Source organism: Durio zibethinus, chromosome 5, assembly GCF_047325235.1.
Source record: "Durio zibethinus cultivar Kanyao isolate XHJ-2024 chromosome 5, ASM4732523v1, whole genome shotgun sequence".
NCBI classification, from domain to species: Eukaryota; Viridiplantae; Streptophyta; class Magnoliopsida; order Malvales; family Malvaceae; genus Durio; species Durio zibethinus.
The window spans coordinates 33,116,699-33,129,800 of NC_143166.1; the positions used below are offsets into that span (position 1 = coordinate 33,116,699).

Genomic DNA, 13,102 nt, shown 5'->3' on the forward strand with positions numbered 1-13,102 from the left:
TTCCTCTACGACGAAGTTCGTAGCAACTTTCACTGCATTAAAATTCATTTTTTAAAAATCAAATTATAAGAGGAATTTGAATTTGAATTGAATTCAGTTTTTTTTTGTTTGATATCAGAAATTAACGGTTAGAAATATTGCTACTATTCAGCATTGAATGTTCTATTTTATGGCCTTTTTTCGATTCAAACTCTGTTGTTTTTAAACTGTTTTTAGACTTTATTCGGTTTGGTTTTTGCAGAGCTCGAGTTTCGAGGTGGAAGAGTACGGTTAACGGATTCAGATCAGAGCAGAATGGAGGGAAAACGACAGTGTTTTGGTACTAAAGTTGATACTCTCTGTTCCTTTAACTGAACTGCCATTCTTCTTTCGAGGTAAAAAAAGAAAGCAGAAATGAGAAAATGAATAAGAATTTTTTTATTTATTTATGAGTAAAAGTTAAAGATTTTCGTTGCTTGGCATTTAAGCATAGTTGGTAATCACTAGGGAAAATTTTCTGCTCTGTCAGAATTAAAAATCAATATTTTTTTTTGTTTTTAAAATGAAATTTTGGGAGGTTGAAGATTAGAGAAGGAGCGTTTGATCTTAACTACCAGTTTCATTGAATTTGTTTTTGTTTTCATGTTTTAAATGTTTTTTAGTTGATGTTTAACCTTAAAAATAAAATAAGCATCAAATCATTGTCAGGTTGGTTGGATAAAGGCTTATGATTAGCTCGTTGTTGCTGATATAACCCGTAATTAGCCTTTATACTCATGGATCATTTTCTTTAGTTAGTTGGATTGATAATCATGATTAGCTTCTTGTTGCAGATAGGCTATGGTTGTGAAAGGTTGGGCCTAAGCCTAATACATCTTTGGCAACCACAACAACCTTGTTTTAACTTATACACTGTCTTGCATTTTTGGCAAAGCAAGAGTGAGTGTGTATTTGACCTGTTGAGTTTGATTTTTTCCTCTTTTTGAGAAATTCATGGGTCTTTTTTTGATTTAACGTGAGTAATGACAAAGGAGGAGAGTGAAAAATGGGGGCAATTGGTGGGGAAGAGTTAAAGAAGTTGGAGAAGGAGCAGAAGGTGCAAATGGCAGGTGCTCGTGAGGAGAGAATTCTAGTTGTGGTTAGGTTGAGGCCTTTGAGTGACAAGGAAATTGTAGCAAATGAAGTTGCCGATTGGGAGTGCATCAATGACAGTACTATCCTATATCGGAACACCCTCCGGGAAGGGTCCACATACCCTTCTACCTATACATTCGGTAAGCAAATTCCCGCTGTTTTCATGTTGGTTCTCGTCTAAAGAATTTTGTTGTGTTAAAGTAGGGATAACCGACTCTTAGTTTCTAACGAATTTGCTGAAGTTGGCATTTTTTTACTATGATATAGTTAAATGGAGACTAAATTTATCCTTTATAATGCCTGGCTAATTGAACCTTGGCCATCTTAATGATCAAGATCTTGATGCCTTTTTGTATAATGTACGTTGTTGGCTTAAGTTTTGGAAGCATCAAACTTGAAAATATTTATTTCCATTATGTGCTTGGGATTTGGAAGCAGTTTTGATCAATAGAGTTTCATTATAAGAGTTTTATGTTGCTGTTTATTTTTTATTCCTTGTTATTTTGGGGACAGATAGGGTATTTCGGGGTGACTGCTCTACAAAGCAAGTGTACGAGGAAGGAGCCAGGGAGATTGCTCTTTCAGTTGTTAGTGGTATTAATTGTAAGTTGGGGCATTGGCATCTTGGTGTTTGATTTCTGTTGATAAACTACTTGGTGAGAAAAAAAGTTTTCTCTAACAATTTTTTGTTCCTTCTATTCTCCAGCTAGCATTTTTGCATATGGACAAACTAGCAGTGGGAAGACATACACAATGACTGGAATAACTGAGTATACTGTTGCAGATATATTTGACTACATAAACAGAGTAATGAAAGTTTTAACTCATTTTAGTTCCTTCATGTTTGTTGCTTTTCCCATGCCTAACACTTAAAAGTGTTTTTCACATAATACTGATGTCATCATTGCAGCATGAAGAGAGAGCATTTGTTTTGAAGTTCTGTGCAATTGAGATATACAATGAAGCTATCAGAGACCTCCTAAGCTCGGATAACACTCAGCTTAGGCTACGTGATGATCCTGAGGTGAATACCCGCATCCTTATTAGTTTCATTTTATCAAGTATATGGTTGCACTAACAAGTTCTTCTCATCAGAGAGGAACCATTGTGGAAAAAGTTACAGAGGAACTGCTGAGGGACTGGAACCATTTGAAAGAACTCCTTGCAATTTGTGAAGGTAAAGCATTTAAAGGAGTTCTCTGTTTACCGGATGATGTTAAAAACTTGCACTTGTTATTAAATTTTTAATGCATTGCATTGTTGCAGCTCAAAGAAGGATAGGAGAAACCTCCTTGAATGAGAGAAGCTCCAGATCTCATCAAATTATAAGATTGGTATGCTCCTCTGTCTTTCTCCTTGTGTTGCTTGAACATTTAATTGCTAATAGCTTATGCGTAGTAGTGACCAGTTTTCCCTTCCCTTTTAGCTTAGCATGATGTGAGTTCTAACTTCTGTAGACAATTGAAAGCTCTGCTCGTGAGTTCCTAGGAAAAGAAAATTCAACAACCCTTGCAGCAAGTGTGGTATGGCTCATGGAATTTACTTTCACATTTGCGGTTCACTAAATAAGTAGTTCTCAAATGACAAAAATGGTAAGCCATGCTAAGATGGTATTTGAATGCAGAGTTTTGTTGATTTGGCTGGAAGTGAACGAGCATCTCAGGCGTTATCCACTGGGGCAAGACTGAAAGAGGGTTGCCATATAAATCGTAGTTTACTGACTCTGTCAACTGTTGTTCGAAAGCTAAGGTTGATTGGATTATCATATTCAGAATGCTCTTTTTTTTTTTTGTTTCAATCATCTGCAAGAGATTATTTAATAATTCTAAATTCTTTGGGCATAGTTGTAGATTGTTGGAGTAGTTATTTTGTTACTTTGAGGTTGATTGAATTCCTCTTTCCTTTTTGATTGTCACTCTTTCAATTTTAAAATCAAACAGAGAATTTGGGGCATAGTTTTATGATAGTTCTCTTATTTAGACTCAGAGTTGAATCTTTCTCAATGACACTAATATTTGAATCACTCTTTATTATTACATTTTTGAGTATTAGTTCCTTGAATCCAGTTGTTTAGTTTGTGTTATTTTCAGTAATAGCTACCAAAAGATTCTGGTCAAATACAGAATATTGATGATTTTCAAAAAAAGGCAATGTCTTCATAAAATATTGTCACCTACTAATTGCCCAACTCATCATTGTGGTTCTATGGTGAATGCAGTAAAGGTAGACAAGGACATATCAATTACAGAGATTCAAAGCTGACACGCATACTGCAGCCTTGTTTGGGTGGCAATGCCAGGACTGCCATCATCTGTACCTTGAGCCCTGCACGAAGTCATGTTGAACAAACCAGGAACACTCTTCTGTTTGCTTGTTGTGCAAAAGAAGTTACTACAAAAGCGCAGGTCAATGTGGTCATGTCTGATAAGACCTTAGTTAAACATTTACAAAGAGAGGTGGCCAGGCTAGAAAGTGAACTTAGGAGTCCTGTTCCTCCTTCCTCAAACAGTGACTATGCAGCTTTACTAAGAAAGAAAGATCTTCAGATTCAAAAGGTTATGCTCTGCATTTGAAACTCATTTTCAAATATAGTTGGACATTCTACCATGTTTACCTGTAAAAAAATGAATTGGTGTTACATATCACATATTTATTGCTGAAATGCTTCACACTGTGTGATTCTTAAGTTCCGTTACACTTGGAGAGTTGGAGTCATATGCATTGCGCTCAATAGTGACTGGAGGGGGTGTTGGGGTTTGACTTTTTGAAAGCATTTCTTAGTGACTATTTAGGTGAAATTAAGCTAAAGTTTTTGTTGTTCTAATAACCTGTACGTAGTCATGTCTTGAGAGTATGCATTTTATTTCTTGGTGTTTATAGGTTTTCACACTTCACTTGCTCGATATTTTAAGGAAAGTCATACAGGTTCCAAATGTTCTTTCAGACCTCACATAAATCATCCCCTTTTGGAAATTTGGGGAAAGTGTCGAGGGATCCTCTTTAGAAGCGGAATTAATTCTTATTTTTTCCAAAATAAATGGATTAACAGATTTGCAACATAGGCAACTACGCCTCCTCATCTTGTCTAGCATGATTTCGTTAAACATAAACCTGCTGGTGAATCGTGCATTCTGGTGTTCAAATTATAATGCTTGGATGATAGAAAATTGGATGCAGGATGGGTGAAGCTGGACTATAGCATACAAAGAGATACTTTTGCTTGTAGGAAATTAGGCCGCAAGCAAAACTGTTTTGTCTTCTGATTGAAAAGCCTATTACCTGTGCGGTATCACATCTGGGGTGTTGACATGTAAAATATGGAAGGAAAATCTTCGGCATTTTCATGTTACATGTTGCCTAACATTGATTGCATGGCTTTGCACTATGCAGATGGTGAAGGAGATTAGAGAGTTGACTAAGCAACGTGATCTTGCTCAATCTCGGGTTGAGAATTTGATAAGGATGATTGGAAATGATCAAGATTCAGGACAAATGGTATATGTTATTGCTTTATTCTATATCTTTACATGTTATGCCGTTCGCTGAATGTAGTGCCTAGTTGCTATATTATTCATTAGTTTTTTCGGAAGTATATTGTTCATTAAATTTTAATTGCTTAGTCACTAGTTAATGGTTCCTTTTTTTGTCGCTAACCCTTCTTTCCCTTTCTCTGATCAGGCAAGGATCAATTGCCATCCCAATCAACAAGCTGGGGATGCTTGGGAAGATGACTATTCAGCATCAGAGTCATCATTTTTGGGTGATTCTAATCGATTGGATGTGCATGTTCGAAACTTGAATTCGATCCATCGTTATGACACAGAAAGTGGGAGTAATCTTGAGGAGCCCTATCATGAGCCTCTGAACAATCATGAAGATCATTCCATGTCTGATTCTGGGCAAAGTCTGGATAAGACTCCAGGTGAAACTGCTTATGACCCTGAGGAATACTGCAAAGAGGTTCAATGTATTGAGGCAGAAGAATCAGGGAGGGATAATAATTCTGAATCTCGTGCCTTACCAAATGATGAAAGTGATGGAATGTTGGCATTGACACTGTATGGAGATGGAGATGTGGCTGGCCAGGAAACAATGTCTACCCCAGTGAATGGAGATAGAGAAGCAAATCATATTCAAAATGGTTTTGTGTATGATGCTTTGGAGCAGAGAGTCCATAATGTGCAGAAGACAATTGATTCTCCTGTTAGTTCTTACCCTAATAAATCATCCCCAGATGATCAGGTAGCAGATTTGCCAAGTTCTAGAAGCATAAAGTTGACCAGGAGCTGGAGTTGTAGAGCAGATGTCATGGGTGGTACATCTCCTTATACTGACAGAGAACATATTGAAAGCACCCCGACTAATGGGTTGGAGAAAAACTTCCCTGGAAGACCAGAAGGTTACCAAAAGAAGTTTCCTTCATTAAATTATGGTACCAATAATGGAGTGCTCTCCAGGAATAATTCTCAGTCTTCTCTTGGGAGTGCTTCCATCAAGACTTCTGCAGATGACGATATTACTAGCATTCATACTTTTGTTGCTGGACTGAAGAAGCAAGTTGCTAATGGTCAGGTGAGAATATGCCTATCATTTTCCCTTCCGTGTCTGGGGAAACTTTAATTGTGCACTAGGGCTGTTGGGCAAGTGTCACTTGATTTCTTTGAAATTTTTTGGTACATTCATCATAGGTTCAGGGCACGGGGCTAGCAGCAGATGACTCCGGAAAGAGTATGAAAGATGTAGGATTGGATCCAATGCATGAAGCATCAGGCACTCTTCTGGATTGGCCCCTGGAATTTGAGAGGCAGCAGAGAGCAATAGTTGAACTTTGGCAAACTTGCAATGTTTCCTTGGTTCACAGAACCTATTTCTTCCTGCTCTTTAAAGGTGATCCAACTGATTCCATTTACATGGAGGTAGAGCTTAGGAGACTTACCTTCCTCAAGGAAACATTTTCTCAAGGAAATCAAGCTGTAGAAGATGGTCGCATTCTCACACTGGCTTCAAGGTTCTCTCTCTCTCTCTCTCTCTCTCTCTCTCTCTCTTGCAAGCACTGATAGTCCAATGGACTTTGAACAATGATATATTCAAACACAGAGTTCATATCAAATTCCTTGTTTGAACACAGGACATATATCTCAGTTTGAAATCTCTTCCAATAGCGCAGAATTTTCTTCTATGAAAACTCCATGAGGTTTTCATACTTTCAGTATCTAGTGTTGGATAATGAATGTTAAGTATGCTTTAGTGCTTGTCTTGGAATTTGGACTTGGGACAATTAGTAAATGTTTGACATTTCTTCATGGTGACGTAGATGTTGTTTTATTTAATTTCTACGTAAATAACCTTTCTTTATCTGTTACTTTCTCGACACAGTGTGAGAGCTCTTCGCCGCGAGAGACAAACCTTGAGCAAGCTGTTGCGTAAAAGATTTACAGAACAAGAGAGACTGAAACTGTATCAGAAATGGGCCATCGAGTTGAACTCGAAGCAAAGAAGGCTCCAGCTGGTCAATCAGATATGGAGCAATAACAAGGACATGAATCACGTAACCGAGAGTGCTGCCATTGTTGCAAAGCTGATTAGGTTCGTGGAGCAGGGAAAGGCCCTCAAGGAAATGTTCGGACTCAGCTTTACTCCTCCACGCCCAAGGCGTAGATCCAATGGTTGGAAAAACAGCATGGCATCCCTTTTGTGAGCCTGTTTATGACCATTACCATTTAATAATTAATGAATACGAGGATCTGCTGGTGCATTTTATTGATAACATCTCCTGCTTGTATTCCCTAACCTTTCTTTGCGTTAATTTTCATTATTTTTGAGTAATTGAATCCGAATATAATTAATTTGATTTATATTATTATATTTAAAATATAATATCTATGTTTAATGGTTGCCATCTTCAATCTTCTTCCTATCCTCATTTTAAACCTAAACATAAAAATTTACTATTTTAATTTGTAAAAAGAAAAATCAATTTGATATATATTTATTCTTTTTATGAACTGATGTAAAATTTTTCATAAAAAAATATTTTAAAATATAAACTAAAAGCCTTTTTATATTTAAAGATGAAATATATTTTTAGTATCTTTAAAATAATTATTTAACTATTAATTCTTTTAATTCAATCATATTCAATTTTAAGTAAGTGATTTTTTTAGTTATTCAACTGTTAATTTTTTTGATTTAATCATTAAAATTTGAGTAAATAGTTTTTTTATTCATTTAATTGTTACTCTCTAATGATATGTTAACATAACAATATTACATGTCAAGTAGTATTGTCACTTCACCTGATATAACATTGATGATGGGTTTTTTTAAATTAAAATTTTTTTTTCTAACATAACAATATCATTTGATATTTGACAGTTGACATGATATTATCACATTAATAAATTTTTAGAAACTTATAATTAAGTAATAAAAAATTATTTACTTAAACTATAATGATCAAATAAAAAAATTAAATGACCATTTTAAAAAAACTATGAGGGTCTAATTATGTGTTTTACTCTGCATTGAAAGACGAAGAACGCTGTCGTTTTACACCAAAACTATGCATCATTGGAAAAACAGTTTTTCATATCCCATTAATTCAAACCAAAACTTTCTTATAAAACCACCAATGATTTCAATTGGATTAGATGTTGAGTGTTTATTTTAGTAATTTTTGTGTGGAAGGAATTTGTAAATGCATTTTCGGATTCATATGTTTTTTAAACTTTCTTTTGAAACAATTGAGAGGAAAATAGCTTGAAATTTTGAATCTGAGATGAATTCTTGTCGAAAACCAATTAACTATTAGTTAGGAATTCAATTTCTTCTCGGATGATAATTTGATGATGACCAGTGAACTTTTATTAGCTGTGAGAAACAAGTAGGTGAAGAGAAATGATACCAAACTATTACTATGTCACTTCGCCTCTCATTGCTTAGTTGCTTCTCTTTTCCACTCACATTCTTGTGTTTGGTCACTACTCACGAATAGTTGGTTATTACTGATTAGGTCTTGCTGTTGTTATGACATGTGACTGAGAATATAGGTAGGTTGCTTATGAGGTGCTTATTTTCCAGTTTTAAACCTGTTATGTTGTTTGAAGCTAACATATTATGTCGATTTTCGGTTCCTTGGGCTCCTGGTGGTTCCAAGTTTACTCGAAACCCTGTCCCGCCGTCTGGGGTAATTGTTACGATTCATTTCTTTCTAACCAGTGTGCTATTTCTTTTGTTTCACATGCTTCCCTTACTTCTCCACAATTCTTGTTGCACGTATGCATTCCAATTTTTTGAAGTATTCATGTGTCTAAGCCTTTGTTAGTGTAAGTGACTCTTTCTTAGCATTTAGAGTAGACATGCATTCTAGAGAATAGTAAGGTTCTTTCTTCCCTCTGCTTCTTAAAACTATTTCTTCCTTTAATTAGTTTTTATCTTTATCTTGATCAAGTGTCAAATTTTGATCTATATTGCTGAAGAAAGGTGGGGTGAAGGGAAGGGGGGAAGTCATCTTGTCCCATAATGGGCTTGCAACCTCCCAATATATGTGGTGTCGTGTTGTTTTATGTTGTTGATTACCTAGCTGACCTAAATCTTTCGGGTCCGTTAGCTACTGTTACTAAATTTCCGATTAGCTTTATTGCTTTTTATACAGTTCTGGTTTTTCATTCTTGATGCAGATTGAGATTGTCTACGATTATGGTAGAGAAGACAGTGACTAAAACATTGATCTCTTTCATCCCAAGAAATAAAGGTTAGCCATATGCTTTGTTATTTAGATTTACATCATTCATTGTATAGTTTCCTTAAATAAAGTGTGGTTTGTCTCAAATAACTGGCCACTTCTTGTTAGCACTTTCTTAAAAGTTTAGTTGTAAAAATCTTTTGGATTCATATTGAAAATACATTTTTATGTTAAGAGAGGAGCTTCTCCATCCGTACAGCAGATTGTAAGTGTGAAAAAATGTGAACTGACTTTGAAAAACAGTTTCATGGCTAGAGAGATTTGTGTGTTGAAAGCAGTAAAAACTATTTTCGATTTGAATTCGAAAGGGTTTATGTTATATGTTTTATTCTAGCTCATTTAGGAAGTGATTAATGTGTTCTTCTGTCACCAAATCAAATCTATGGGATGATATTTTACATGTTAGTCTCTTCCCAAATTTGAATGATGTTTTCAATAAGGTTCCAATCCTCCCCCAAAGCATCCTCTCTGATGAGAAAATCCCATGCAGATAGTGATTAAAAGAGTCTCTTTCCCCTGCCCTCCCCATTTGGCTATTTCTTTAATGTTGAACTTTTATTTTTTGGTTGATGCAGGTCTGGAGGATCCTTGACCATAATGAGCGATTGATAGCAGCAACTACTTTGCATTCATTCAAGTGAAATGAGATGAAGCTTGAATAACATCTCTGTTGATGCTTCTTTGTACTAATTGCAGTGTCTCTGGTTTTTTGTATAAGATCATTGCTCAGATTTAAGGTACCAAATGCTTGTTGACCTGGCATAGAAGTATGATGATCATCAATACTTCTTGTGATAAACTATTTTTCTCTAAATTTTATATGCATCTTTTGTCTTTCTGGCTACTGCATGCCGTTGGCAATTGGGCCATTGGAGACATTTCGATCAAGGGTGCCCGTTACAATTTGCTATTGTTAGGAACGGATATTTAATTAGCATTAAGAAACGTGTGGGAACCTAGTCAAGGTTCAGGCTGAATGACAAAGTGAAAAGGGAAAATTCGAAGGAAACCTAGTCAAGGTTACTTGCATGGTTGTTGGTAGCAAGTCTTTCCTTCTTTTGCAGATATATTAATTTTAAAATAGATACTAAAAGAAATGACACAGTTAAAAATTTTATTAAAAATTATATGAATTTGATAAAAATTAAAAAAAAATGTGTTTTATGTTTAACATATTGATTTAAATTTTATATATAATTAAAGAGAAGATTCGTACAATACTGTGGGTTTATTTTACTCATGTTAATAAAATTGTTAGTTATTAAAATGAAAGATAACATAAAGATAATTGCATCAAATTAAAATCAAAATTTTAAGTTATTTTATAAGTTTGACATTAGAATGGTTGAAAAAAAGAGAGTAAAAATTATATTAATATGTACCTCTGAGAGAATATGGTATTGAGTTGTCCCATCCCATCACCCAGAGTCCTAATATGAACACTGAGATAGTCATCTCCAGGGGCGAAAGTAATAAAAAATGGGTGCCTGTAGGTTCCTATGTGATCATTATGCTAAAAACAAAAGTATCCCTTTAACAGTGTTTGTTTAGGGTTAAAAAAAAAACCAATTACAGGATATGTTGAACCCATATTTTGAATTTGAAGGCTAAGGCTTACCATTGGAATGGAAACACCATAGCACAATTGACAAACATGTATTGTTCACTCTTGTATCTGAATCCATGAGGCTTTGACATGTGAGGTGCTAGTACATTTTCAGGATAAACAGCCATATAAAGATTTCAATGATAGAAATAAAAATCCTATTGAATTTTATTTTTCTAACCCAAGAAGTTAAATATTGCATTGGATTATGTAAAATGAGAAATTGCTTACCTTCTATATTGTAACAGCCTCAATGCTCGTCTAAGCAGCCTGGTAAATTTTTCACATAAATAAAGGATAACTGAAACTACCAAGTACATCCATGTCTGTCATTTCCAAAAGAATCAAGTTAACAGGGATGTTTAATATATATAACGTTGAATTGTTGGGATTTGATTTCATGATCATCGCTTACCTTTTTTTTTTTTTTTTTTACCATTTTTAGGTCAAGAAAAGCTTAATTTCATGCATGATAAGGAGAGTGTAAACAATAACAAATAGATGGTGAGAGTACCAAAAGGCATTAAAGCCGGTTAGCTTCTTGAGAGGCTTGAGAAGGTTCATCCTACCACGCTTGAAGTAAAGCACAGCTAATGTGAAAACTAAAACCATTAAAACCACAATTACAATCCCAATTACTCCTTCTGTATGCTTTACAAAATGCCAATAACTCTTGGGTTCTCCAAAATATTTTATCATTGGTTCATACTTATCAGGAGTGGCAAGAAGCAGGTGGGGAAAATTACATGCCAAATGGGAAATTGCATGTATGCCAACCCCAATTGAAATTCCAACCGCTATCACTTGTAATCAAGTAATCAAATAAACCCCATTAATGAATTTAAAACCTTATATTCTTAACATATATGAACACATGTTCACTGTTACCTTTAGGAAATTGAAGTTGTCATTAAAAGGAACAACAACACCTAATTTTGTCTTGTTCCTTAACCAGGTGATGGTGTTACGACAGATTGGTAGCAAAATTAGAGCCACATTCAATTTAAGTATCTCAGCTACATCTTTAGCAAAGCAAACACAATGCCCCATCACTTCAAATACATCTTTCTTCCTTCAATATTCCATATATTTGTATGTACATAGGCCACACATAACCCCAATCCATAGAGCCATTACCCCAGCTTTTTGCTAGTTATCCTACAAGAAATACTTGGTGTTGCGGCAAAATCTCCTCACTGGATTGTTGTTATATGTAGGCTTAAGCTTCTAGCTTAGAATTTTATCAAGTTTTGACTTTCTCCTCTTACATATTCGTTTGGTGCTTGTAGCAAAAGCATTTTCAAATTGTTTATTTCTTTAAAATATAAAAATTATAGTCATTGAATTGAAGCTAAAAAGTAAGCATAGAGCTAACAACAATAGTGAAAGAAATGCTTCAATTTACCATGATGTATCCTAGATGGTCTAGGTCTAATTCTTCCATAATCAAGGTTGCATATTCCTTAGCTTGTTGTTGGATATTGGAGAGTTTGTTTGCAAATGCACTGAGATTGATTATTTGTAAAAAAATTCAACAATGATGAAATAAATTGTAAAAGTACACCAACAATGAGATAAATTCTAACTAAAAAATTATCAGAACACAAAGCACATACCTAATCATACTTCTTTGATTTCATCTTTAGTTATTCTTCCATTTGTATCTTTATCCACCTTGCAGTTTGTTAACCGTTGGATTTAAGACCAAGCTCTGAAGGCTATGCAAGGTGTATAGCTTATTGATAAATAATTAATCTATGAAAAGTTTTAAAAAGAAAAAAAAATAGCAAATTCACATGTCAAAAAAAGTTTGAAGCCTAGCATCGAAACTTGGATTTGAGATTTGATCCCAAAACTCTTTTAGGTGAGCCTTATCAATTGAATCACCTTGAATGTTTCGTTTTAGAGCAAGTGCATCAAACAATAGTCCTGCAAACTCCTTTGACTCCATTCCTGGCCATTACATCGATTCACACAATTCTCATTGAATTAAAACATCAACAATATTTACTCATTTTCCTACTCCCAAAAGTACCTTTGACTGCATATATTTCTCTCCCACTTTTTGTGGCTATTGCTTACCTACCCATCAAGGTTCAACAACACCAACCTCCAAAATCACATTAAAATGGCCATAATAAAGAAAACCCATCATCAAAATGATCATAATAAAAAAAATTCATCTTCTAGAAAATCTAAAGTTCCTATAAATTATACTACTGATGGCCATTATAGTAAGAGTCTATAACTATATTGAATATATAGATTGTTATTCTTGATGTTTATATGCTTAAAGTTATATATTGTTATATTAAATTATATTATCTTGATGACTTTTATATTAAGTTATATATTGTTATAGATTGTGATTTTATTAGAAGTTTATAATCATATCTACAAATATGAATTTTTTTTTTTCTAAAAAAATTGCATGCAAAGCAAAAAGAGTATACTAAACATGCAAAGAAAATAAAAATGAGAAAAAAAAATTACCCATTTATAAAGAGTTCAATCTCAGATAGGCCATTATAGAGAACATACCAAATAAGGCAAATTGGGATTTGCAAGATCGATGCAAGAAACAAAATTATTACCAAATTGGCTTCTTTTGTTGTGACAATTTCTTTCATTAAAGTGTG

At 34.4% G+C, this 13,102-nt stretch overlaps 1 protein-coding gene and 1 pseudogene across 7 annotated transcripts; one reads left to right on the forward strand and one right to left on the reverse strand.

Annotated features, from left to right (window-relative positions):
* LOC111282516 (kinesin-like protein KIN-7E) lies at nt 1–7,003 on the forward strand. 7 transcript variants are annotated; one of them, XM_089761257.1, is made up of 16 exons: nt 1–127; nt 242–319; nt 813–918; nt 1,011–1,253; nt 1,627–1,716; nt 1,820–1,920; nt 2,024–2,137; nt 2,209–2,290; nt 2,380–2,447; nt 2,571–2,636; nt 2,738–2,862; nt 3,332–3,668; nt 4,504–4,608; nt 4,792–5,685; nt 5,802–6,121; nt 6,490–7,003. In XM_089761257.1, the coding sequence occupies exons 4-16, from the start codon at nt 1,025–1,027 to the stop codon at nt 6,809–6,811; spliced, it is 2,853 nt and encodes a 950-aa protein (XP_089617383.1). In that variant the 5' UTR covers nt 1–127; nt 242–319; nt 813–918; nt 1,011–1,024; the 3' UTR covers nt 6,812–7,003. The 7 variants fall into 7 exon arrangements, with proteins under 7 accessions (XP_089617383.1, XP_089617379.1, XP_089617381.1 ...); XM_089761253.1 differs by having other exon boundaries at nt 242–374; nt 813–1,253; XM_089761255.1 differs by having other exon boundaries at nt 813–1,253.
* Nucleotides 7,004–10,223: 3,220 nt separating this feature from the next.
* Nucleotides 10,224–12,842, reverse strand: LOC111281686 (respiratory burst oxidase homolog protein C-like; annotated as a pseudogene).
* Nucleotides 12,843–13,102: the final 260 nt, after the last annotated feature.